Source organism: Puma concolor, chromosome B4 (genome assembly GCF_028749965.1).
Source record: "Puma concolor isolate L17-30 chromosome B4, mPumCon1.1.hap2, whole genome shotgun sequence".
NCBI classification, from domain to species: domain Eukaryota; kingdom Metazoa; phylum Chordata; class Mammalia; order Carnivora; family Felidae; genus Puma; species Puma concolor.
In genome coordinates this window covers 9,961,180-9,988,629 of record NC_141673.1, presented here as the reverse complement: position 1 = coordinate 9,988,629, position 27,450 = coordinate 9,961,180, and the positions used below count along the sequence as shown (strand labels likewise).

Sequence of the window (27,450 nt, the reverse complement as noted above, 5' to 3'; positions counted from 1 at the left end):
AGGTTCTGGGGTCACCTGGGTGGCTCAGTCAGTTGAGCATCTGACTCTTGATTTCAACTCAGGTCATGATTCCAGGGTTGTTGGATCAAGCCCCAAGTGGGCTCCTCACTGAGTGTGGAGCCTGCTTGAGATTCTCTCTCTCTCTCTCTCTCTCTCTCTCTCTCTCTCTCTCTCTCCCCCCCCCCTCTGCCCCCTCTCCCGTACTTGTACTCTCTCTCTAAAATTAAAAATTAGGGGCGCCTGGGTGGCTTGGTCGGTTAGGTGTCCGACTTCGGCTCAGGTCATGATCTCACCATCAGTGAGTTCGAGCCCCGCGTCGGGCTCTGTGCTGACAGCTCAGAGCCTGGAGCCTGTTTCAGATTCTGTGTCTCCCTCTCTCTCTGCCCCTCCCCTGTTCATGCTCTGTCTCTCTCTCAAAAATAAATAAACGTTAAAAAAAATTAAAAAAAAATAAAATTAAAAATTAAAAAAAAAGAAAACAGACTCTGGAGCTACCCTATCTAGGTTCAAAATATGTCTTGGGAGCCTGGGTGACTCGTCAGTTGGGCATCCTACTCTTGATTTTGGCTCAGGTATGATCTCATGGTTGTGAGATCAAGCCCTGCATCAGGCACTGAGCTCGGAACTAGTTTGGGATTCTCTCTCTCCCTCTCTCTCTCTGCCCCTCCCCTGATCACCCACTCTCTTTCTTTATCTCTGTCTCTCAAAATAAGTAAAAATTTAAGAAAAATAAAATGTCTCTAACACTAGTTATATGATTTGGAGTAAACTACTTAATCTGACTATACTTTAACTTCCTCTTTTGGATCAAATGGGGATAAAGAAACTGTCTCTCTAATAGGGTAGCTGTAAAGTTTAAATGAAGTATATTTATGTCATAAAGCAGAATGGTATTTTACTAAATGATTCCATTGATTTCATTGAATGGCATCATGCACCCCCCCCCCCCCCCCCCCCAGCTTGGCAAGTTTCAAGGAGCACAGAAATTCTAGTTTTCACTATTTAGGAGACATTATCTTTCACATGGTAGGAATACTACTTATCTGCTGAATTAATGAGCTATAGCTGATGTAGAAGAACTAGTAAGACTAGGCCCTGATGTGCTCCAATGACATGGTCTAATGGATTTCCCTCTATGTTTTATACTATGACAGTGGTTCTCAAATTTTGGAGAACTTAAAGGGGGCTGGGGTGGGTAAAAAAAGCCCAGGCCTATCCTATTTCAACGAATCCGGGCCTATGTTTTCTTTATTAAGCCACTCCAGGTTATTCTGATACACACCAATATTTGGAACCACTGTACTATGAAATTAACTTCCTTTTCTCTCTCCTTGTACCTCTCAAATCTCTAAGAATAAACAGCTTTAGTTAAGAAAGGATGCAGACTCTAGGTACAGTAGTGATGCTTAAGAAGGAGGGGGGTTCTTTTCTTTGATAAGGGATTTAGTTTGCAAAGAAAAAAAGACTAATGCCTAGGGGCTATCAAGTGGCAGTTTCCCAAACTCTGGGTACTGCTTCAGGGCAGTTGTGGAATTGACCTGTGAGTATACTGCCTGAGTTTACTCAGAAGTTAGAACAACTGAGCTGAGTGCAGAGCAGTTTGGTTAAGTCCTCTCCAAGTTCAGGACCACACTGCCACCATCATCACTCTCATACCCCCACTGCCCCTGGGGAAAGAAACCAAATGGCTGTCAGTGAAGAGAGCTTCTAGGACTTGCTGGGAATGAGACCCTCATATACACATGTAGACATGGAGAGCCTTGTTCTTTTGCAAAGAGACTTGGTGACTATCTTTCTACACATTCCTGTTTCCAGAGTTAGTGTCTCTGTCAGTCCCCAAAAGTTCTACACAAAAGGTTGTGTCAAAGGTATATGTTTTTGCTTGGAACCTCTTAGCTGTATGGGCCTTTCGTGGTCCGTGAACCAGCTACAAGGTACAAGTTCAGCTTAGCTTTAGCTCATCTGCCTCACTGAGCATTTTTTTTTCTTGGTCATATTTATCTCAACTGTACACAGGTAAACCCACACTGTTAATCTTTTTCTAACCCAACGCTCTCTTACCAACTGGCTTATACCAGGAGAGTGCAATTTCTTTTGTGCTGAGTGTTTTGAAACAACCAAAGACATATTACTTGAGGAGACAAAGCAAAACCAAAGAGGACTTAAAACAGAGAAACAGAAAGGGAGAAAAAATATAAAAGGAGAGCAAAAAAAGAAAGTTGTGGTAAAAATAACTGCCATTATAGTATTGAAGTCTCTTAACCCCTGTCTCAATCTGTCAGAAATTAATTGCTGTTGCTTTGAAACTGAAGTGATATAAAGTTAACACGAGGAGTATAACAGATTGTGATTTACAGAAGTTTCTGGCATTGAGTGAGAAAGGCTATAGAGTCTCACAGGGCCCTACCTTTTTTTTTTTTTTTTTTTTTTTTTTTTTTTTTTTTTTTTTTTAAGTAGGCTTCACACCTGACCTGGGTCCCGGACTCACAACCCTGAGATGAAGACCTGAGCTAAGGTCAAGACCTGAGCTGAGATCAAGAGTCGGCCATTTAAGCAACTGAGCCAGCCAGGCACCCCTCACAGGGCCCTTCTAAGCTAAAACAACAAAGAATCGATTTTGCTTACAATAAGTTTGTTGGCTGCCTCTTTAATCTTGTCCACTTTTGCTTCTGAGAGCCCTTTGACATTGCATAGTGCCCTTCTTGTTGTCATTTGTATCCCTTTGATGGTGCAGATTCCTACTGACTTCAGTTTTTTAATGTCAGCCACATTCTGTAAATAAAAGAATGGATGCAGCAGATTGATAAAATGCCAGCTTGCAAGGCTCCCATACTATGTCATGTGCTTTTGTGTCCATCTCCTTCCACCACGATGCCAATTTTATACAAGCAGCCAGGTGGAACCCACCCACCATGTAGCCAAATGTTCTGGAAATATCTGAGTAGAACATACCCAGCACGCTGCCAAATGTTCTGGCTGTGCCCTGATTTCCCGAGAATGTTAGTGAGACCATGGCAATGTAACAAGGAATTCAAAAGAAAAGTCTGTTGGTAGAAAAGCTAGCGAATTTATCACACGTTCGCCCCCTCAGTTCAGCTCTTTCCTTCTAGAGAACTTCATTATGAATATGTTCTTTTTAAAATTAAAATTTTTTTCCCTCTACCCTTGGGGAATGCAAATAGCTACATCGCCAAAGGGCCAGGATTTTCTCTTGCTCCTATTTTCTCAATCCAACTGAAAGAGATTAAATGTGAGGGCTTCAAAAGAAAATGTCAGAGAAGTTTTACTATCAATGAACTGCTGTTGAAATTCATCTAGTTACTCCAAGTCTGGTTTCTGTCATCATCATTTGCTCCAATCACCTGCCACAGAACTGAATTTTTTGTTGATGAAAACAGGGGTAGATAGCTCTGAACAGCTCCCGTTGGGCCAGGGGTTCTCAACTGGGGTCCATTTTGTCCCCTTGGGACACTTGACGATGTCTGGAGACATTTTTGGTTGTCACAACTAGAGGGGTGCTACTGGTATGTAGTGAGGGGTCAGGAGCCAGGGATGCTGCTGAACAGCCTATGATGCATAGGACAACCCCCACAACTAAGAACTGCCTCGTCCCAAATGTCCAATAGGGACAAAGCTAAGAAACCCTGAATTGGAGGATTTCACACAGCATTGAAAAAATACTTACAATCCCATGTTTTTGTAACAGGTCAATGTCTTGAAACAAAGATTCCTGAAGGAAATGCAACAGAAAAAAAAAAAAAAAAAGGAGTTTTGATTCTTCATATCCAGCTGTATCATATATTTTATAGAGTTAATTCAGCATTATGAGTCACTCCAAAATGCCTCAAATTCCACTTCTCTAAACAGATCGAGGTAGGATCCATATGCTTTTTTCAAACACGGTGCTATAGACTTAGAAGGTGCACCAACATTGAAAGGGCTGGGAAGCCGGATATTTTTGTCCTGTCCTGTCCAGATTTTTAAGACCTTAACCCAAAGGCGTGGAACAACACTTAACCTCTTTTAAAATATGTCTTCTCAGCTTTCTGCCCCGCCAGACCTTGAACTCCTTCCTCTGCTATTGGGTACCAACATGCAAAGATTACCATTATGGCCATACCAGTTGTTAGGTTATTAAAATACTTTCATGCTGGTTGCTAAGTAGCTAATCTTAGCATCCCTTGCCAAACAAGTTGTCACATATTTGTAATATTGCCTCTCCCTGGAACTATGCTTTCTTTCCACTCTTGGTTTCTAAAAATAATAGCTAACAGAGAAGGAACTTCATTTTTGTGGACTGACTGCACGTCTACACGGTTCAACATTCTAGCCATACCTCTTCATCTTGGAATCCTGGTTCTTCCAGCACAACTTGATCCTCCTTCATATTGAAAGGTGAGCAAGCAGAAAAAAGAATCAGTTCTGGGAAAAAAAAGAAATATTATTCAAGAAGCGGTCATAGATCAGACAGTACAAGGGCCTTTGCCCGGAGGCCTCCTTGACTTCATTTCAAAGTCGCCAGGGACCAGAAAAGCAATTAGGGAAACATTTGGTTTGGAATGACTGGGCTGGCCCATCTTTTCTTTTCGCTGGGCACCTTGACTCTTTTCGCTGGGCCCCTGACATTATGTGAGGGTGGGGGACTTGGTTTCTTCTCTTTTTCCTCAAAACTGGTAACTTTTTCCTCATCTTTTGATTTCCTATAGCACAGATATCAGGACTGTCTGATAATGCCTTTTTGGTGCGTCTTGGGTTGCTAGTTAGTATTGCACATTGCGACTTAACCTTTCAGGTTTGTGCTCACAATGCTCTGGGAATGTTGACCTTATGTCGTTCTTCCTGAATCTTCCCTGGCTCCGAGAACTTAGTCTACCCTCGGTCAATACATTCTATTTTTCTCAGGGATGATGAACGCCTTCCCGCTTCCTAATTATGAACGGGATCTCTTGCAATAGATTTCTTTCATAAGACATTAGGCACATTTTGCTTTATAGTATTTGCTAGCTTCATAATTATTTTTAAGATGTACAATTATGGTGGATACCCAATATTAGGATACCAATAAGCAGCTACATGGAGTCTCTAACGCTGTGGCGTTCGTTCCAAGATCTCAGGAATCTACAGGGCATGACTGGAGACTGAAGTGCAGCCCAAGCAATCCGTTTTCTTGGTCTTCACATCATTTTCTGGCTTCACATCAGAGTCACGCGTGGGGTCCAGCAGAAGGGGAACAAACCACGAAGGGAGAGAGAGGTATGACGGCTGTCACCTAATACCTCTCAACAGCAAAATAGCTGAGGTAAAGAGGAGACCACGTAAAAGGAATCTTCTGGAACACTGTCCCCGGATAGGTAAATCATGTATATGACCACCACAAATTCCACACTGGCTGTGCTCATGGAAGGAAAAAAAAAACAAAAATCGTCCGTGTCTTCTCCCCCTTGATAAAACGAAAAGATGGTTCTTTCTCGAGTGGCCACTGATGGGCTGAAGGGCTGGATCTTAAAGCAGGGTTAGGGCCAAACCCCCGCGCCGCCCGCGGGCATTTTCCGCACCTCCGGTTCCCTCCCAGGGCGGGGACGGGCCGCACAAAGTCACGAGCCCGGGGCCCAGCGGCGACCGCCAAGCGCCACCAAAGAAACGGACCCTTGGTTTCCCCTCAGATTCTTCACGCGCTTACCCTCTTTTTTTTTTTTTTGCCACAAACCCCTCTCGTACCCCACAGTCTCCCCGAGGTTTTCAAGGTGGAATCCCTTCCGCGCCCCCCGCCCGGGCTTTCGAGGCCTCCGGGGTTCTGACTCGGAACCCGAACGCGGAGAGCGGCAGCCCGCGCGTCGCTGACCGCGGGGTTTGGCGCCCACCGACGAAAGTCCGGGCGCGTGCCCGGAGTGGGCGGGCCCACGGTGGGGCGGGGCCGGGGTGGAGGCGGGGCGGAGTGCGAGGGGTGTGTTCACGGTGGGCGGGTCCCCGGACGCGGCTGGGACTGAGGCGCGGGGGCAGAGAGCAAGGGGGTGGAGGGTCCGGCCCTCGGTGGGCGGGGTCCGGGGCGGGGCAGGTATGGGGGAGGAGGGGCTACCGAAGGAGCCTCTCGCGGGGGGTGGGGGCGGGGGCTCCCTAGGGTGAGGGAGGGCTTCTGAGGCGGGGAGAAATGTGCTGAGGAGAGGGGCTCCCCGGAGCTGAGGGAAGTGCTGAAGTCAGGGAGAGGCCTCCAAAGTGGGGGCACGGAGGCGGGCGCTGAGGTGAAGGCGGGCTGCTGTGAGAAAGAAGGGTTCTAAGGTGCGGGTTGTTCCGAGATGGAGAGAGGCCTCTGGGAAGGGGTCACGAGGTGGAAAACCAAGGCGGGGAGGGGGTGCTCGGCGACAGGTGCCAGGCAAAATGCTTATCTTACTGGGGACCCGCGGTGAGGAGGTCGAACCTGGGGTCTTAGCCAATGTCCCCGCATTCCTAATGTCTCTGTGACACTCTCTCGTCTCGAGGCCCTTTCAGGACGGAGAGGAATTTTGCTGCGACTTAACTCGCAACGTGAAATAGACAACGGCGGCCAAACATATTTCGGTCCAGCTTCTAAATAGACCTTTTAGGGCCGCCTCCTTGCCAGCCCAGCCGTCTCTGGCAGCGTCGTCTTCCTCCCCTGAGACGGTGACTGACTGTTGACAAGAGTCAGGAAGCATTTGAACGAGCATCTGCTGAGGTGGAGGCTACGATGCACATCTGTGCGGACAGTTCTTGGAGTTCAAGCCCCAGTACAGGGCGACGCTTTTCCTTCGGCGTCTGAATCATTTTGCAGGAATAAAGAGCAAAAAAAAAAAAAAGTTGTTCCCACAATAGCAGTTGGCATTTTATAGGACATTTCCTGCCCCCCCCCCCCCAGTGGATTGTTTTAAAGGGCCAACAAACGGGGCGCCTGGGTGGCTCAGTCGGTTGAGCGTCCGACTTCGGCTCCGGTCATGATCTCGCGGTCCGTGAGTTCGAGCCCCGCGTCGGGCTCTGTGCTGACCGCTCAGAGCCTGGAGCCTGTTTCAGATTCTGTGTCTCCCTCTCTCTGCCCCTCCCCTGTTCATGCTCTGTCTCTCTCCGTCTCAAAAATAAATAAGAGCATTAAAAAAAAAAAAATTAAAGGGCCAACAAATAACTGCCTCAGCTCTTCAAAGTCTTATTTTCCAGAAACAGAGCCTGTCCTTCGTGTTAAGTGGAAACCGATGCCCAGTTTTGGGGTGAACTGGGTAGTGACATTTGGCTTTCGCCCTGTGACCTCACCTGAAATAACTGTAGTAACTTCTGCACAACTTGTTAGGTGAGGACATCCGGTGTAATGGTAGAGCTACAAAGAGCACAGCAAGATGATTTAGGGAAATAGAACATATGTAGTTTGGTGTAGTGACAGCTGGGAGAGAGAAATGTTCATAATATTTGAAGGTTGTGTGCAGTACATTTACCGAAAGAAACTGAAATGAGCGTGGTAATGACAGATCCTTGAAATGAGGATTAAAAAATCATGTTTGGATAGGATACTGACGATTGTATGCAACTTAAAAAAAATTTTTTTTAAGCCCAAAACGCAGGATAGTTAAAAAGTACCCTTGAAGACATTTCTACTCAAATCAGGACCAAAAAAAAAAAAAAAAAAAAAAAAAAAAAGCAGCCTTTCATATCACCTAAAAATTTTGAATATGATGACAGTGGTATTTCAAATCAGTGGGGAAATGATGAATTCAGTGAATGGTGTTGGAACAGCTAGATAGCCATCTGGAAGAAAAATAAAATTGGAACCAAACTTCACACCTTATACCAAGATAAATGCCAGTTGGATCAAGAAATTAAATCTGAATACAATAATAAAAGTGCTAGAAGAAAAGGAGACTTTTTTTTATTATCTCAGAATAAGAAAAATCTTTTTAAATATGACACAAAACCCGGAAGCCACAAAAGACTTATAAAAACGACCACATTAAAAAAACAAAAACAGAAAAACTTGGGTTCCAAAATGCTACTTTCCTATTTTAGATGCAGAGTCCCGCAAGCCAGGGCTTGTGTGTCAATTAGTAATTGTGACAAAAAGCTTTCCCAGTGTCTCAAATCCTTCAGTGAGTCCACAAGTTCTTTACAGAATTTTTAAAATTTGTGTCATTTTTATGGTATTCTAAAAACAACAACAACCACCACCAGGCAGTGGGAGTACCTGAATTTGAAACCGTTACACTTTAGTGCCCCTCTGTGGACAACTGCCTTATAATCAGAAAAAGGCACATGATCCCACCGTCTGCAGTTGGGTTTCCTCAAACTGGTGCCTGCGGATGTGTGTTCTGGGAGTTTCAAGAGCTCAAATATGAGAAGTGCTTTGGTAGAGAACTAAAGAATGGAAGACCATCACACGCACACAAAAAGAACTTCACTGGGCGCGTCTCCCCTTAAACATAGTTCATCCAAAAGATGTTTACTGAATCCTTACTGCTTGTCAGACACTGGGAGGTGTTGAGTACCAGGGTTTATTTTTTTATTTTTTTAAATTTTTTTTAATGTTTATTTAATTTTGAGACAGAGAGAGACAGAGCATGAATGGGGGAGGGGCAGAGAGAGAGGGAGACACAGAATCCGAAACAGGCTCCAGGCTCTGAGCAGTCAGCACAGAGCCCGACGCAGGGCTCAAACTCACGGACCGTGAGATCGTGACCTGAGCCGAAGTCGGACGCTTAACCCACTGAGCCACCCAGGCGCCCCGAGTACCAGGGTTTAAAGAACAAACGAGATACAAACCCTAATGGGGGTCTAGATTGGTAAGTTTCTAGGCAATTACAGGGAAACTCACACACACCCCCAGTCATTTGGGGGCTTTCTCATTTATTTAGATTTATTTCCACATTTGAACACCTTCCAACTTCAGCACACAGCTCCCCAGAGAGGCATGCTCCTGACAGTTTATTCAACCAACATTTATTAAACACTGCGTGATCCCAGCTCTCTGCTGGAGAAGGAGATGAAGACAGGTCTGGACAGGTCTCTGCCCTTTAGGGGCCCTGAGTCTAGTAGGGGGAGACAGATACCGAAACAGGTAATCACACACAGGGCAAGGTAAGAGATCAGACGTGCAGTCGGGTAACAAGGAAACCTCTCCCTGCGGGATCCTCACAGAGGTAGTGACCGAACTTTGGGGCTGGGAGGATGGGTGAGGGTTTGCTGGCCGGGAGGGGTGGGAAAGGCAGAGGCAACTCAGAGGCTCTTTTAGGGAATTGCAAGTGGTTTTGCTGGAGTGGAAGGTGCTAGGGAGAAAGCAGCTCTCAGAAGCAAAGGAGAGAAGCTCAAGGTAACATTTGATGACAGCCCACACTCATAGCACTTACTCCTTTCCACAGATTAATGCAACCACTCGTCACAAAGACACCATGAGGTAGAGACTATTATTACCCCTATTTACAAATGAGGACACTGAGGCATCACAAGGTTCAATAACTTGCTCAAGGCTCACAGTCTGGCTCCCGTGTCCATGTTCTTAACCAATCCACTAAACCAGTATATGGCAGACCCTGTATATTCATATGTGATTTTTTTTTTTTTTCCATTTATAGGAGTCTGGTTTAAGCACACATAGGAGTGGCAAACTGAGCCAGGCTTAACATAGTACAGCTCAGCCATTTACTAGCTGTGTAGTCTTGGGGACATTAACGTCTGTGCCTCAATTTCCTCATCTGAAAACCAATAATAATAGTACTGAGTTGTTGTGAGAATTAAATTGATACACTTGAAGTATTTGGGCTGCCGTGTGAAGAATGGATTGAAGGGGGCAAGAGAGAGAGGGCAAGGAGAATGAGTACCTAGAAGACTGTATAAGTCAAAGCCGGGGGCGACTTCATCCAAGAAAGGCCTCTTGAAAATGGGGAAAGTTGTGCCTCACGCACAGGGCTATAGTGAGAAGGCAATAAAATAATGTGTGCAAACATGCTTAATAGTGTTTAGTTCAGGGACACCTGGCTGGTTCAGTTGGTAGAGTGTGAGACTCTTGATCAGGGGGTTGTGAGTTGGAGCCCCACGTTGGGTGTAGAGATTACTTAAAAATAAAATCTCAGGGGCACCTGGGTGGCTCAGTCGGTTAAGCGTCCGACTTCAGCTCAGGTCACGATCTCGCGGTCTGTGAGTTCGAGCCCCGCGTCGGGCTCTGGGCTGATGGCTCGGAGCCTGGAGCCTGCTTCGGGTTCTGTGTCTCCCTCTCTCTGCCCCTCCCCTGTTCATGCTCTGTCTCTCTCTGTCTCAAAAATAAATAAACGTTAAAAATAAATAAATAAAATAAAATCTCAAAAAAAATATTTAGTTCATAGCAAATACCTTTAATTGTTTTATTATAGATAATTTTTAATATATACAAAGGTAAAATAATACATTTCCATCACCCAGATTCAACAAGTTTTAACACACGGCCAATCTTTTTTTTTTTTTCTTATGTTTATTTATTTTTGAGAGAGAGAGAGAGCAGGGGAGGGAGAGGGAGAGGGAGACACAGAATCCAAATCAGGCTCCAGGCTCTGAGCTGTCAGCACAGAGTCCGAGGCTGGGGTTGAACCCATGAACCACAGGATCATGACCTGAGCCAAAGTCGGACACTCAACTGACTGGGCCACCCAGACGCCCATAGATTTCTTAAGTCACACGGCCAATCTTATTTCACTTATAACTCCATCCACTTACTCCCTCTCATATTATTATTTTTTGTAATCTCTGTTTATTTTTGAGAGAGAGAGAAGGAGAGGGGCAGAGAAGGAAGGGGACAGAGGATCCCAAGCGGGCCCCATGCTGACACCAGAGAGCCCAGTAAGAGGCTCGAATTCATGAACTACGAGATCATGACCTGAGCGAGCGGAAGTTGGGCGTTTAGCCGACTGAGCCAACCAGGTGCCGCAATCCCTCTATTATCTTGAAGCAAATTTCATACATCATATAATTTCATCTGAAATATTTCAGTATGTATCTCTAAAAGATAAGGACTCTTTTCAAACAGAACCATAATACCATTAGCACACCTAAAATATAAGCACTTTTAATATCAAATATATAGGCAGCATTCAAATATTCAATTATCTCATCAGTGCCGTATATTGTCTGTTTCAACTGGGATAAGAAAATGTCTACGTGTGGCAACCGACTGATGCCTTTGGATCCTTTTCTGAAAATTCTATAGGTTTCCGTTTTTTCCCTTGTGTAAAGCACTGTGACAGTGCCTGGACGGAACTGGAGGGTATTCTGCCAAGCGAAATTAGTCAGTCAGAGAAAGGCAAAAATTGTATGACTGCACTCGTATGAGGACTTTAAGAGACAAAACAAATGAACATAAGGGAAGGGAAACAAAAATAATATAAAAACAGGGAGGGGGACCAAACAGAAGAGACTCATAAATATGGAGAACAAACTGAGGGTTCCTGGAGGGGTCGGGGGAGGGGGGGAGGGGCTCAATGGGGAAGGGGCACTAAGGAATCTGCTCCTGAAATCATTGTTGCACTAGATGCTAACTAATTTGGATGTAAATTTAAAAAAATAATAAATAAATTAATTTAAAAAAAAGAAAAAAAGAAAAGAAAGAAAGAAAGAAAGAGGAAGAAAGAAAGAAAGAAAGAAAGAGGAAGAAAGAAAGAAAGAAAGAAAGAAAGAAAGAGGAAGAAAGAAAGAAAGAGGAAGAAAGAAAGAAAGAAAGAAAGAAAGAAAGAAAGAAAGAAAGAAAGAGAAAGAAAGAAAGAAAACAAGTTCAGGAAAGGTCAAGCCCCACAGCTACTAGGTCTAAAGTCCTATATCTATTATGAAGCAGGACTCAAGGCCCTGCATTTTCTGGGGCCAAAGCTCGAACTCCTTCTTCCATCTCTTCACCTGGGATATTCTCCAAGGGGGTCACCTAGGATTACACTCAGGGTTCAAGTGAATATGCATATCTGTGGGAGACACCTTAGGTCCCAAGAATGCACTTACTTTCTTCTTGGTTTAGGCAAATAGCCATCTGCTTGATTTCTTTCCTTTAGGCATTGCCAGGCAGACCTCTCTAACAGATCAGGTCACTCCCTTGTGCCCTGAGGCCCAAGTGATAAAAGCCAAGCCCCTCAGCCCAGCCACAGGTCCTTCCCCACACTGGCCCCTGTCCCTCTGCATCTCAGTTGGTGAGGGGAACAAAGGCAAGAGAAATGTAGCTTAAATTAAATCTCACAGCTTGTAGCCCACTGATAGACACCTGAAACATGCAAAATGTGACCTTACCCAAGCAGCTCATGGCTGCCTTACTTCCTTGATGTTTTATTAAACACTAAAAGTAGCCTTACCTTACCAGTAGCTAGCCCCTCAAGGTCACGAAAGCCTTGCTTCCAAGTTCCTTATAACTTTACTTTATCTTTACCCCTCCCTCCACAAACTTAAAAGTATATAATCAGCCACTCCTCACAACCCTAGGGCAGCTCTTTCTGCCCACGGGTCCTGGCATGCTTTATTAAAATCACCTTTTTGCACCAAGGATGTCTCAAGAATTCTTTCTTAGCCATTTGCTCAAGAACCCCAACATCGGTGAAGTCTTTCTCGATTTGGTTTTTTGTTTATTCCGCACAGATTTCTAGCAAAGCATTAATGTATTAGTTAGTTTATACATCCTTCCCCCTCTCCAAGATTGTGTGTCCCTTAAAGTCAAGGACTGCGTCTTTATGCATCTCTGCAGGCATGGTAGAGAACAGACACCTGGAATATTTGCTCAACCTCTCCAAGCCCCAGCGTCCTCCCAGGAGAAATGGAGGTAACAATACTCACCCTGGGGGGATCCACCAGGAGGGTAAACCAAGATAATGTCTAAGCAGGACTTAACAGAATTAAAAAAAAAAAAAAAAAAGTTAAAGAAAGGGTGGGGGGCACCTGGGTGACTCAGTTGGTTAAGCATCCATCCGAGTTAGGCTCAGGTCATGATCTCACGGTTTGTGAGTTCGAGCCCTGTGTCAGGCTCTGTGCTGACAGCTCGGAGCCTGGAGCCTGCTTCAGATTCTGTGTCTCCCCCTCTCTCTGCCCCTCCCATGCTCATGCTCTGTCTCTCTCTATCTCTCAATTAAAAAAAAAAAAAAAGTTAAAAAAAAAAAGCAGGACTTAACAGAGTACTCGGCATGTCATTAAGTGCTCAATAAATGATTCTCCTATGATTACTATTACTGTGTTATATAATAATATTATGTATTCCATAGTATCACTGCTACTAGGTGAGTGGAAGATTTAGTTGGTAAAGGCATGAATGAATGAGGTGACTTCAGTTTAAATCCTGACTTTGGTCCAGAGAGGAGTGAACTTTAATATTCTTTGTCCCATGGACTGGGAATGATTAAATGTGTTGCAGTATTATTTTGTTGTTGTTTCTGTTTTAGATGAAACCCAACAACATGGGCAGGCTTCAGCCAAAAGTTCTCCCAATTCTTGGATAAGGATTCATCCAGGTGTGTTACAAGGTGAGGGGTTATGGAAACTGACTTCCTTTTTCTGAGTTGGTTTTGACTCCTTGGTGTCCTTCCTGTGGATGAATCATAAAGACACAAACAGATTAAAAATAAACATTGAAAAACCAGTGTGCTGAAGGGAATGCAGAAGTTAAGTCCCCAGGATTACATCAACAGTCTAGAGTGAAACCACCCAGAGTGAAACTGGTCAGGAGGCTGGGAAATGAAGGTGAAATTGATAGACTATGAAGTGTCTGAATGTACTGAGGGGAGATTTAGGTGGCCAAGGAGAAATTTGGAGATAAACTGTGATAAGTACATAATGAAAAAAAAAAAAAGGCAAGAAAACAGGCAGATTAAAAAGAGAGAAAGGCTTAGTTCCAGGGATAGCAAAAAGTTTTACAAGAAAACAAAAATACCATAGTACCCTCCATGGCTCACGGCAGTTGTGTTGATGGTATAATGCTGATTAGTGGTCCAAACCGAATCACAACAGAAACACACCGGGAGGACGAGAGACAGAAAGTGTGTGCATATGAGAGACAGCCCAGTCCTTAACCACTCCAGGTAGGAACTCAACAGACAATGCCTAACACTGAAAAATCAAAGAGCACCGTGGTATTTAGACATTAGAAGGATAACAAATACCAAAACCATCAGTTAAGAAAGTGGAAATGTGTTGCTGGAGAATGCAAAGGAGGTCCAGAGGGGTGCAATTTTTTGTAACAAGCTTTGTAGAACTAGTTATTAGTTAATTAGCATTTGCGTTATGCTTTCCATAATCAGTTAATTGAATAGGCACTTATATATTACCTTGCATCAGGCACTGTTCTCAGTGCTTTACGTATGTTAACCAATTGAATCCTCATAACCACCTTTTTTTTTTTTAAGTTTATTTATTTTGAGAGAGACGGAGACAGCGCGAGTGGGGGAGAGGTGGACAGAGAGGGAGACAGAAAATTCCAAGTGGGGCTCCACACTGTCAGTGCAGAGCCGGACACGGGGCTCAAATTCATGAAACTGTGAGATCATGACCTAAGCCGAAACCAAGAGTTGGACACTTAACCGACTGAGCCACCCAGGCACCCCTTCTTTACTTAATTTAAAAAAAATTTTTTTTTCAACGTTTATTTATTTTTGGGACAGAGAGAGACAGAGCATGAACGGGCGAGAGGCAGAGAGAGAGGGAGACACAGAATCGGAAACAGGCTCCAGGCTTTGAGCCATCAGCCCAGAGCCGGACGCGGGGCTCGAACTCACGGACCGCGAGATCGTGACCTGGCTGAAGTCGGACGCTTAACCGACTGCACCACCCAGGCGCCCCTTTACTTAATTTTTAAAGGATGAATATATATTATTTTAATTCAAATAAAAACAGAAACATTTGGAAATCAGTATGAGCTTTTAAGAGGATTGATTTCCAACTTTATGGGTATAGAGAGGCCAAGTCCTAAAATGAAATCAATTTTTTGTATAAGCAATTGACTGAAGCAGAATGCTAAACACACAGTAGCTGATCATTAATTCCTTCACCAAAAATTCACTGAATCCTTACTACGTGCCAGCCACAGGAGCAGGTACAAAAGGTTCAATGCTGAATGAGACAAGGTCCTTGAATTTGTGAGACTTATAGTACAGAGAGGGAGACAGATAATTCCATCACTAGAGTAGGTCATATTCAATGGAGCAAACTTGGAAAAGCACAGAACACAAAATAGGCAGTCACTAGTGCAGTCTGGGGAGACTTTCTGGAGGTAGTGATGCCTGAGCTGGCCTTTCAGGATCAGGTAGGAGTTAGCCACATGAAAAAGTTGCTAAAGCATATTTAAGGAAGAGGAAAGAGCAATGAATACTCGTTAAAATGAATTGAGTTGGTTGCCGTCCTCTTACATTCTAAAATATCAAAATGTCAGAAATAATAGTATTCATAAGCCCCTCCTAACCTGAAACATTCCACAGCCCAAACCAGTGGGGTGCAAACCATGCTGCTACATTCCGGTATGAGTGGCTATTTCTCTAATCAAAAGAAAAAAATAAATTGATAAAACTTTCTTCATACTGAATTTACTTCAGACTTCTCTTAAGGGTGCCTAGGTGGCTCGGTCGGTTAAGTGCCTGATTCCTGGTTTTGGCTCAGGTCATGATCTCACGGTTTCATGGGTTCAAGCCCCACATCGGACTCTGAGCTGATGGGTGGAGCCTGCTTGGGATTCTCTGTCTCTGTCTCTCTCTGCGCCTCGACCACTCGCGCTCTGTGTCTCTCAAAATAAATAAACTTTAAAAAAAAGTTAAACAAAAAGAAGACTTCTCTTAAAAATAGTTAGGCCAGGGGTGCCTGGGTGGCTCAGTCAGTGAAGCATCTAACTTCGGCTCAGGTCATGATCTCATGGTTCGTGAGTTTGAGCCTCACGTCGGGCTCTGCACTGACAGTGTGGAGCCTGCCTGGGATTCTCTGTCTCTGTCTCTCTGTGTACCTCCCCCACTTTCTCCCTCTTTCAAAATAAATAAATAAACTTAAAGATATAGGGTGTAGCTCAGGCCGTAAAGTTTGACTGCTGGTTTCAAATCATTGTACTGTCTACCAAATGCAAGAGCCTGGGCAGCAGTCTCTAAACCTCTCTGAGCCTCAGTTGCCTCCACTATAAAGCGAGGCTAATGACGCCCCATAGTTTACAGGAATGCTGTGGGAACTAGAGAATACACGGATCATGCTTAGAACACAGCAAGGACCTGACAAGCACAATGCTATTGTGTGCCATTGCTCAAGGTGATAAAACAAATGAATAAGTAAAAGTTATAATTAAGAAAAGAATTAATTAGTAATCGAGTTGTAATTTCTTAACATATTATGTGTTACTTGAAGTTACCAAAGTTTGTAGATATACTGAAGATTTAAATTTCATGCCAGACCTGTATTTTGGGTGCCGGAATTTAGAGTGGTGATATGTTTACGGGGTTCTGCCAAGAGCAGTATGACCTCTGGCTGTCCTGTCCGCAGCACATGGGAGAATCAGGGCTCTGAGCTCAGGAAAAGGCCTAGAGCAGGTCAGCATCTGATCAGCTGCCAGTCCATTTGCACTTGAAACCAGCCTCTTCCCCCTCCCTAGAGCAGTAATCCTATAAAACAACTAGATGCTTTCTCTAAAATGGGTGTGCCCCAAACCTCCCAGTCCAGAAAGGAACAATGTACACTTGACCTTTGAACAACACAGGTTTGAAGTATGTGAGTCCACTTCTATGCAGACTTTTTTCAATAAATACACTTACAGTGCTGAAGAGGTATTTTCTCTTCCTGATGATTTTTTTTTTTAAGCTTACTTATTTATTTTGAGAGAGAGCAAACAGGGTAGGGGCAGAGCGAGAGGGGGAGAGAGAGAATCCCAAGCAGGTTCCACGCCATCAGTGCAGAGCCTGATGTGAGGCTCGAACCCTTGAACCACGAGATCATGACCCGAGCTGAAATCAAGAGTCAGTCATTTAACCTCCTGAGGCGCCCAGGCGCCCCTCTGATTATTTTCTCAAAGCCTTTTCTTTCCTCTGGCTTATTTCATTTTAAGAATACAGTATATAATACATATATAAAATATGTATTAATTGACTGTTTATGTTATTGGGAAGGATTCCAGTCAACAGTAGGCTGTTAGTAGTTACATTTGGGGGGAGTCAAGTTACATGTAGATTTCTGACTGTGCCCCTAAACCCCGTGCTGTTCGAGGGTCAAGTGTAGTTCCTTGCACTACTTTGGGCTCAGTGAATTTTCATGTTAAAAAAGGTCTAAGAGCTCTGAGGAGAGGCATTTGACCATGATGTCCTCTGTGTATGTCAGGGAAAGCTTCCTGGAGGAGGAGACATCATCTGCATGGACTCTGCAGAAGTAGCAAGGGCTGGCTGGACAGAGGGGTTAGGGGCGGGAGGGGGAATGGCATTTCCTACAGGGGAAGAAGCTTGTGCCCAGCAAGGCCCAAAGGCAGGAAGAGCTCAGCCTCCTGCCATAGCTGCGGGGACACAGTGTGGCTTGAGAGGTGACTGGGAGTGGGGGTGGGGCTACCTCGAGAAGGCCTTGTGTCTAAGACTGAATTTTAACCCTAGATCCTCAGGAGATTAAGGAGAAACTGCAGATTTTAAGCAAAGGAACAGCACGATGAGCTACGGATGTTTGAAAGGGACCCACGAGGGGCCTGGGTCTCGACTCTGGTGAGCCTCAGCGGCCTCCTTTGAGAAACAGGAAAAATAAAATTCACCCCACAGAACTGTTTCTAGACTTGAATGGGACCATGGACTATGCCTAGCACGGGGCGAAGACGGCTTCCCTCAGTTTCCCTTCCGGTATTTGTAACAGGAAGAGGGGGCATGCTCTTCTTCAGGCTATGGAAAGCCTGCCGTCCCCCCACCCCCCTCCCCGTCCTTAGTGACTCTGAAAGAAGGGTCCAGGGAGACATCTTCAGGCCCAGGCTACGCCCCGTCTGAATGCGAAACTTTAGGAGCTTAGAGACTTTTCCCCCGCAGGTGAGAATTTGTGTCTTTTTTGGAGCTTCACCGTTTCAGTGCCCTGTGGTGTGTGAGAAGGATTATGCCTGCCACAAGAGGTGTAAAACCCGGCCTTCCAGAGCCCAGAAAACCAGGGAGTCCTTCCGGGCTGGGCTAGGCCAGGGATCTCAGGCAGCCAAGCTCAAAGCGTCCCGGATGCGGGAACGCAAGGAGATTTATGAAACAATAATACGATGCCTGTTGATTATTGACAGGTTCTATGCCGGGCTCTTTGGTTGCTCCATGTAGCAACCATCCACATTTCTTACGACCAAGGAAACAGACCCAGAGAACGTAGGTACTTGAGGATGCAGGGCAAAGATTCAAAACCCCGGATCTTTTTAGAGCCAAAGCGCTTTCTACTGCTTCATCGGCCATCAGGATTTTTAAAACCCAAGTATGATCCAAGTATGATCATGTGGTTCTCTTGTTAATATCTTTCAGCAGCTCCCTGAGACTTAGAAAATTGGGGCGCCTGGATGGCTCAGTCGGTTGAGCATCCAACTTCGGCTCAGGTCGTGATCTCATGGTCTGTGAGTTCGAGCCCCACGTCAGGCTCTGTGCTGACAGCTCGGAGCCTGGAGCCTGCTTGGGATTCTGTGTCTCCCTTTCTCTCTGCCCCTCCCCCTGCTCATGCTCTGTCTCACTCTCTGTCAAAAATAAATGAACATTAAACAAAAAAGAAAAAAGAAAAGAAAGTGCTTCACAGATGATATCCCTTCCTGATTTGTCAAAGGATCTTCTCTGGGTTCACCTTCCCGGGAACCCTGTCACACACTTTCTTTTCTTTTTTTTTTTTTTAAAACGTTTATTTATTTTTGAGACAGAGAGAGACAGAGAATGAATGGGGGAGGGTCAGAGAGAGGGAGACACAGAATCCGAAACAGGCTCCAGGCTCCGAGCCATCAGCACAGAGCCCGACGCGGGGCTCGAACTCACGAACCGCAAGATCGTGACCTGAGCCGAAGTCGGACGCTCAACCGACCGAGCCACCCAGGCGCCCCATGTCACACACTTTCTTGATCCCCTGCCATGCTAATTCCTGCCTCTGAACTTTTGCCTCCGCCGCTCTGTCCACCAAGAATGCCTGTCTCTTGCCTCACCCGCTCCTTCTGCCTGGCAGACACCTTCTTATCTTTCCCAGATGTGGGTCAAGGGACACCACGCTTCTGTAAAGTGTTTCTGCATGGCTCCTGGGTCCCCTCTGTGTAAGCACCTCTGGAGCTTAGGGCATTAATTTGTTGATACACCTGCCTTCTCTCCACCAGGTTGCGAGCCCCTTGAAAATAGGGACTGTGTGTCAGCTACTGTGATTTATTCAGTGTCTACCGCAGGGAACTTTGGAAGCCTCTTTGAACCTGGGCTTGCTGCCGTGTAAAATGCAATGGGTAACCTCTACTCATATGGCTGCTGCGAAGGTTAAAATGAGGTGATGTTTGTAGCGTGTTGAGCTTAATGTGTTTAGTTAATAAACGGTGGCCCTTATCATAGTATAATAAAACACTGTTAGTTGTAGTATTTTAAATAAGATAATGGGTGAAAGAGTAAATGCATGAGTAAATGTGGTTAGCCAAGCAAAAAAAAATAACAAAATAAAAACGAAACCAAAAACCACTTCTGTTTTTCACTCAGCCTCGGAAAAACTGTAAAACTATTGTGGAGTATTTCCCGGTTTGTGTTTCTCAGTCTTTGGCTACAGTTTCCTTTTGTTCCTCTTGTCTTACCCTACCTGGCGGAAATATCCGGGGCTCCTGTGGGAGCTTCCTAGTCCCAGGGAAGAGAATTAGTCAGGGCTTGAGAGTGACGAGGGAGAGAGGCTCAACGTCTGTCTTGCTTCTCGTTTCCTCCCCTCCTTTTCCTTCCTGTGGGGGAAACCAAAAAGACTTTACAAAACTCAGATCCAAAACTCCGTGTGGTTTCTTCAAAGGTTGCGCTGGAATCTTGATGGATGGTGAAAGAAAAAGCTGACAAATGAACCAATGACAACGGCAAACAGCAAGTGACTGGCGCAGGGTCCCCTCATCCATCTTCTGAGCGCTGACTGAGGGCCTGCTGGGTGCCAGGCACTGAACTTGGCCCCTAAGGAAACAAGCTCTCTTGAGAGAGCTCCCCAAATCGTCACTCTGGGGAGATGCACAAGCGGACAGGCAAGTCTGTGACTAAGTAGGCTATGTTCTGTGGGGCACGATCAGGAGAGTGCAGGGCACATAATGGACACCCCGAGTAGGCAAGTCAGGGAAGTCTTCCTGGAGGTAATGCCTGAACTGGGTTTTAAGGGTCAGCTAGGAGTTACTAGATTAAGAAGTAACTAGAAGATGGGAAAGTCGGGGGGAGCAACAATATTCGTAAATTAAAATGAGTTGGCTTTTTATATTTCCGAGAATCTAAGGTGGGTATCAGAGAGATCATTTCTGATAGATCAGTGAGTCACTATCGATCCTGGGAGATTCTGCGGTTCAAGCCGGTGGGTCTCACGTCAAACTGCTATTATCAAAAAATTGTGGGGGTGCCTGGGTGGCTCAGTTGGTTGAGTGTCCGACTCCTGATTTCCACACAGGTCATGATCCCAGGGTGGTGGGATTGAGCCCCCTGTTGGACTCCATTCTCAGCATGGAGCCTGCTTGAGATTCTCTCTCTCTTTCTCTCTCGCTCTGCCCTTTCCCCTTGTTCACACGCTTTCTCTGTCTAAAATACTTTTTTTTTTTTTTTTAATTTTTTTTTTTTCAACGTTTATTTATTTTTGGGACAGAGAGAGACAGAGCATGAACGGGGGAGGGGCAGAGAGAGAGGGAGACACAGAATCGGAAACAGGCTCCAGGCTCTGAGCCATCAGCCCAGAACCTGACGCGGGGCTCGAACTCACGGACCGCGAGATCGTGACCTGGCTGAAGTCGGACGCTTAACCGACTGCGCCACCCAGGCGCCCCAATACTTTTTTTTTTTTTTGAAAGAGAGAGAGAGCGCAAGTGAGCGAGGGGCAGAGAGAAAGAGAGAATTCCACGACGGGGGGAGAGAGAGAGAGAGAGAGAGAGAGAGAGAGAGAAGCAGGGCTCGAGCTCATCTGAAGCGGGGCATGAGTTCACCAGATGTGGGACTCAAAACTCATGAACCACAAGATCGTGACCTGAGTGGAAGTCAGATGCTTAATGACGGAGCCACCCAGGTGCCGCTCTAAAATAAATTGTTTAAAAAAGGAAAAAAAAATTGTGGTCTTCTCCTCTTTAAGAGGAAAATTAAAATTGTAACCTTTAAGACTGGAAGGCTTCCAGGGTGCCTTGGTGGCTCTATTGGTTGAGCGTGGGACTCTTGATCTTGGCTAAGGTTATGATCTCGTGGTTCAGGAGATCAAGCCCTGAGTCTGGCTCTGCGGGGATAGCACAGAGCCTGCTTGGGATTCTCTGTCTCCCTCTCTCTGCCCTTCCCCCACTCGTGTTTTTTCTCGCTCTCAAAATAAATAAATCAACTTAAAAAAAAAAAGATTGGAAAGTTTCCTTGGCTAAATTTCTGAACCCATTAAGCTTTGGTTTCTTCTCAAAAATGGAGAGTATGACACCATCTATCTGTGACAGAGATGGTTAGTTACTAACCCATCATCCACTCTCCCTTTTTCTTTAGCGACGGAGTCAGTTTTTGTCTAAGATGGTAATATGTCCAGATTTTTTTTTTAAACTACACTTCCCAGTCTCCTTTGAAACTAACATCACCGTAATATCTGGCTCTTGAAATAAAGTGGCAATATTATATGTCATTTCCAGAGAGATAATTGAAAATGGAGAGGGTAACAGATTGACTACAACCAAGCATGAAGGACCTTTCTGGGATAATGAGAAAGTTCTAACACTGGATTGTAGCAGCTGTTGTTGCAAAACTCTGTAAATTTACTAAAATTAATTGAATCGTCTGCTTAAAATGGGCAAATTTTATGGTAAATTAGACCTCCATAATATTATAGAGTAATAGTAACAATTATTATAAAACAGCACTTAAAATATTTTTAAAAATAGAGGCATATCTCTGAGATATTGCAGGTCTGGTTGCAGACTACTGCAATAAAGTGAATATTGCAATAATGCTAGTAAATTATTGTTTCGGTTTCCCGGTGCATATAGAAGATACACTTACCTTATACTGCAATCTATTAAGTGTGCAATAGCATTATATCTAAGAAAATGTACCTAGCCTGACTGAAAAATGCTTTATTACTAAAAAATGCTAACCATCCTCTGAGCTTTCAGTAGGTGGTAATCTTTTTGCTGGTGGAGGGTCTTGCCGCCGTGTTGATGGCTGCTGACTGATCAGGGTGGTGGTTACTGAAGGCTGCTGGGTGGCTGTGGCAATTTCTTTTCTTTTTTTAAAAAAATTTTTTAATGTTTATTTTTTGAGAGAGATAGAGACAGAGCATGAGTTGGTGAGGGGCAGAGAGAGAGAGAGAGAGGGAGGGAGACATAGACCGAAGCAGGCTCCAGGCTCAGAGTCTGACACGGGGCTCGAACTCACAAACCTTGAGATCATGACCCGAGCCGAAGTCAGATGTTTAACCGACTGAGCCACCCAGGCGCCCCTGTGGCAATGTCTTAAAATAAGACAATGGTGAAGTTTGCAACGTGGATGGATTCTTCCTTTCACGAAAGATTTCTCTGTAGCATGCGGTGCTGTTTCATAGCATTTTGCCCATAGAACTTCTTTCAAAACCGGAGCCCTTTATCAACTAAGTTCACGGAATGCTCTAAATCCTTTGGTGTCATTTCAACAATCTTCATAGTGTCTTCACCAGGAGCGGATGTTCATCCCTACGAGTAATTGCTCGTCCATTAAAGTCTTATCATGAGATTGCAGTAATTCAAATATAATTAAAAAGTTTGAAATACTGCAGGAATTACCAAAATGTGCCGTAGAGATAGGAAGTGAGCAAATGCTGTTGGGAAAAATGGCGCTAATAGGCTTGTTCCATGTATGGGGGGCCACAAACCTTCAATTTGTAAAAAAAAAAAAAAAAAAAAAAAAAAAAAAAAACAGCGTCTGCAAAGTGCCACAAAGCACAGAGCAACAAAACAAGGTTTGCCTGTATTTGTTTCTTTGTATCTTTAGGACCTGGCACACTAGGCCTTCAGTCAGTGTTTACTTGGCTTGTCAGTGCCTCAGTTTTCCATTCAGCAAAATGGAAGTGATTGATGGGGGGGTGGAGGGGGGGAGCCGAGGGCAAAGTACAGACTAACAGCAACCCCCCACCCCTGCCAGGTGGGAATGTGTGATATTCCTCGGACACTTCTGGTTGCCCAAGAACAGGGGAAAAGGAAAGAAGCAAGATGGCTGACTGATAGAGGTCACAGTCATGCAGGACAGGAGTCTCCTTCAGTCTACCAATAACAGTCAACTGCAAGAAAAAGGCAATCTTATCCAAGCCTAATCTCCAGAAACCTATAGACTCCGTTTCCTGGAGCCCTAATATCACCCTCATCGAGATGTAAGGGGGTTTGGGGCATGCCTGGGTGGCTCCGTCGGTGAAGTTCTGACTTCGGCTCAGGTCATGATCTCGCGGTTTGGGGGTTCGAGCCCCACTTCGGGCTCTGTGCTGACAGCTCAGAGCCTGCAGCTTGCTGCAGATTCTGTCTCTTCTTCTCTCTCTGTTCCTCCACCGCTCATGTTCTGTCTCTTTCTCAAAAATAATTAAAAGATTAAAAAAAAATAGATGTAAGGGGGTTTAAGTACTTGCCATGGTGATGTGAGAAACAAAGGCAAAAAGAATTAAACTCCCTACTGCCTACAGCCCACTGACACGTCCTTGAAACGGGCAGAGTGACCTCCCTCTAGGAGCTCAGCTGCCTCGATGATGACACTTTGCTGGGGGCCAAAGGGAATCCTGGCTTAACATTATCCCAACCTCCAGGATCCCGTAAGTCTACCTTAACATATAAAAATTCCTTTTGAAACTTCCCTTATCTCAACTCCCCCAAGATATATGCTGGCAATCCTACTCCAAGCGTATGACCCCCTGATATACATCTGAAGGGTCTCATGACCGAGGTTTTACTAAACGGTAACGAATGGCGTTTGCCTAACACAGCTAGCCCCTCAAGGTCCTGGAAACCTTGCTTCCAAAATATCTTAGAGACTTACTCTATCCATAACGCCCTCCCAACCTGAAGGTATACAGTTAGTTACTCGGGTACGACCCCAGTGCAGCTCTTTCTGCCCAAGGGTCCTGTCCCCATGCTTTAACAAAATCACCTTTTTGCACCAAAGACGTCTTTAAGAATTCTTTCTTGGCCATCAGCTCCGAACCCCACCATCATCCCAAAACCCCATCAGTGATGATATCTAATAGGGTTTGATGAGATATAAAGTAGGCATGTTGTCTTTGTCTGATGGCATCTCACCCATTCCACTTATGTCACGGACTGTGCCCTGGTCTCTCAGGCCACAGGGACACTCAGGTCTGGCTAATCAAATAGCACTGTTTCTTGAACACAGTGTTCAAGAATACTTAAATACTGTGTTATACACAGATCGGTAGGGCCATTAACCCAAGCAGAGCCATCAGACTTTTATGAAGCTTGGTTTATAGAGGCTAGGAAAGAAAGTCCCTCTTCCTCTAAGGTCATAGACAGTAAGAGCATAGACTTGCGGCTGTCCGTGGCCCTCTTTTTTTGTAGGCAAAGGCAGCTTGGAAAACAAGCCAGCACACAGAGGGAAAGGGGGTGGGAGGGAAAAAGAGAGAGAGAGAACCTAAAATGTCATTGAGCCCTTAGGTCCAACATGCCTGCAGCCGGCCTGTCTGTGGCCTTCCCAGTTATTGAAGCCACTGGACTTTCCCCCGCTCGAGCTAGTTTGAACTGACGTACAGTTCATAAAGTACAAATGCTTGGCACAGAGGAGGTACAAAATCATTGGTAACTCTTATTACTGGTGAGGGAGCCTAAGGCAAGCGGAGGGCCAAGCACAAGCTAGCAGAAACCCCTCCTCCCAGGTGGGATATGTATGATATTCCTTGGACACTCCCAGCTATCCGAACACAGGAAAGGACAAAGGAAAGGACAGAAAACAAACGATAGAATATCTATCAGTTGACAAATATCTTACTAAATTAGAAGAAAAAGGCAATCTTATCAATAGCCTCATCTCTAGAAACCTAGAGACTCAGTTTCCTGGAGCCCCAACATCACCCCTCCATAGGGATCTGGGGACCAAAGGCAAGAAGGAAATGGCAGGTAACACTGAATTTCTTTATAACCTGCAGCCCATTGACAAATACTTGAGGCAAATACAGAGTATAATAGCATTCCTCCAGGACCCCCCTACTGTCTTAATGTTAATGTTTTGCCAGAAGGGAAAACAACCTTAGCTTGAGGATAGCTAGGCTTCCAGGAATCTGTGAGTCTTTAGCATATGAAAGTCTCTTTGGAAACTACCTCTGGACTCTCTCTCCCCCCACTCCATAAAATAGTCAACCCCACACTTGCGCAGCTATTCTGCCCCCAGGTCCTGTCCCTGTGCTTTACTAAAACCACATTTTTGCACCAAAGATGTCTTCAAGAGTTCCTTCTTGGCTGTCAGCTCTAAACCCCACAAACATACCCCCCCCCTCACTCCCAAACCTCACCGCCTACTACCATGAATTATAGTGAAAATGAGAGTTGGGTGAATAACACATAAAAGTGAGTAAACCTTCATGTGCTCTTTTCCATGTATTAGTGACGTGGGGAACAAAGGCAGGAAGAAATGTAGATAAAATTAAATTTCCTTATAACCCGCAGCCCATTGGCAGGTCCTTGAGACAGGCAGAGTGTGACGTTCCTCCAGGAACTTCCAACAGTCTTAATGTCCATGCTTTGCCAGCAGGAAAAACAACTTTAGCTTGACAATAGCTAAGCTTCTTGGAGGTGAGTCTTCCTTAGCATGAAAAACCTTTTGGAAAAGTCCCCTTGTCTTTACCTCACTTCCAAGCATATGATCAGTCACCCCTGAGGACCCCAGTGCGGCTCTTTCCGCCTGCTGGTCCTGTCCCCCTGCTTTAGTAAAACCACCTTTTTGCACCAAAGATGTCTCAAAAATTCTTTCTTGGCCGTCGGCTCTGAAATTTCCAACATTTCCACATCATTAAGAATTCTGACAGTGGTCACATTTCCACTTTTCCACGGTCTTTGTTAGAACAAACCTCGAGGGGTGCCTGGGTGGCTTAGTCGGTCACACGGTCCTACTTCGGCTCAGGTCATGATCTCATGGTTCTCAGGTCAGACCCCAGATCGGGCTCTCTGCTGTCAGCGCAGAGCCCGGTTCTGATCCTCTGACTCCCTCTCTCTGCCCCTCCCCCGCTTGCACACACGAGCTCTCTCTCTGTGTCTCAAAAATAAATAAACATTAGAACAAAACAAAAAAGAAAAAGAAAAAGAAAGAAAGAAAGAAAGAAAGAAAGAAAGAAAGAAAGAAAGAAAAAAGGAAGGAAGGAAGAAAGGAAGGAAGGAAGGAAGGAAGGAAGGAAGGAAAGAAAGAAAGAAAGAAAGAAAGAAAGAAAGAAAGAAAGAAAGAAAGAAAGAAAGAGGCAGCTGGGTGGCTCAGTCAGTCTGTTAAGCATCTGACTTTGGCTCAGGTCATGATCTTACCGTTCGTGAGTCCAAGCCCCACATTAGGCTCTGTGCTGATGGCTCGGAACCAGGAGCTTGCTTCGGATTCTGTGTCTCCCTCTCTCTCTGCCTCTCTCTCTTTCTCTCTCTCTCTCTCAAAAATAAATAAACATCAAAAAAAAAAAAAAGGAAAAAAAGAAAGAAAAACAGGACAAACCTTGAAATAAACGCCATCTCCCTCTCATGGCTTCCTCTAAATTTCTTGTCGGGGGACTCTTCAATGAAGGTTGAAGGTTGGATGAACATGCGATTTGCCTTCTTTTGATCCAATGCTCTTTGATCGATATTCTTCACCTCCCTGTGGGGGAAATCACAACGGCACATATGAAAAAAAACCTCAAGAGTCCACATGATCTTTTCACTCCTATTTTCATACGTAAAGAGAGACAAATATTTACAAATGTACTCATTTAAGAGCAGCTGACTAAAGTGGAGAGCTGACTCCATACCAACAACTCGGTCATGAGCCCCTGCTGTGTGCTGTAGGGGTCATATCAGCCCTTGGAGAACTAGAGAAGATGTGGTTCCTAAACTCAAGGAACACACACTCAAATTAGGAGGACAGGTGAAGAAATCTGAAAGAAAGCTGAGCTTTGAGGGCAAGCTGAATTCAGGTTGGGGCGCTCCCACTTGCTGTGTGACTTTGGGCAGATTACTTAAGCTCTCCAGGCCAGGGGACCCATCTCAACAGGGTGATAATAGGAAGTGGGGTTGTGGTGAGGATTGATGGAGTTACTATACAGGTCAAGTGCTTAGCATAGTGTCTGGTACGTAAAAAATAAAGGAAGTGCCCAGTAAATACCGGCTACTCCTCCTGGTGTTCTTACAGAAGGTTTTCGGCGGAGTGTGTCAGGTAAGCGTGTGGCACA

At 44.9% G+C, this 27,450-nt stretch overlaps 2 protein-coding genes and 1 long non-coding RNA gene across 6 annotated transcripts in view; 1 reads left to right on the top strand and 2 right to left on the bottom strand.

Moving 5' to 3' along the window:
• The window catches only part of DMC1 (DNA meiotic recombinase 1), a 43,271-nt gene extending 37,385 nt beyond the window's left edge, over positions 1-5,886 (bottom strand). For 3 of the 4 annotated variants that reach the window (XM_086712264.1, XM_086712267.1, XM_086712266.1), the window contains exons 1-4: positions 5,719-5,885; positions 4,337-4,422; positions 3,686-3,730; positions 2,626-2,772 (exon numbers count right to left, since the gene is read on the bottom strand). In XM_086712264.1, the coding sequence (XP_086568390.1) occupies positions 2,626-2,772; positions 3,686-3,730; positions 4,337-4,387 (243 nt within the window). In that variant the 5' untranslated portion in view covers positions 4,388-4,422; positions 5,719-5,885. Of the gene's footprint in view, positions 1-2,625; positions 2,773-3,685; positions 3,731-4,336; positions 4,423-5,718 lie in introns of all 4 variants that reach the window. The other variant, XM_086712265.1, reaches the window with a different exon arrangement.
• LOC147578890 (uncharacterized) lies at positions 4,284-13,503 on the top strand. Its single transcript, XR_015253302.1, has 3 exons — positions 4,284-4,395; positions 12,677-12,751; positions 13,365-13,503. It is a non-coding gene; the product is annotated as an uncharacterized LOC147578890 (long non-coding RNA).
• FAM227A (family with sequence similarity 227 member A) overlaps positions 6,661-27,450 on the bottom strand; it is an 85,338-nt gene continuing 64,548 nt past the window's right edge. The window contains exons 17-20 of the mRNA XM_086712268.1: positions 26,739-26,879; positions 26,231-26,236; positions 19,687-19,724; positions 6,661-6,788 (exon numbers count right to left, since the gene is read on the bottom strand). Of these exons, the coding sequence (XP_086568394.1) occupies positions 6,661-6,788; positions 19,687-19,724; positions 26,231-26,236; positions 26,739-26,879 (313 nt within the window). The remainder of the gene's footprint in view (positions 6,789-19,686; positions 19,725-26,230; positions 26,237-26,738; positions 26,880-27,450) is intronic.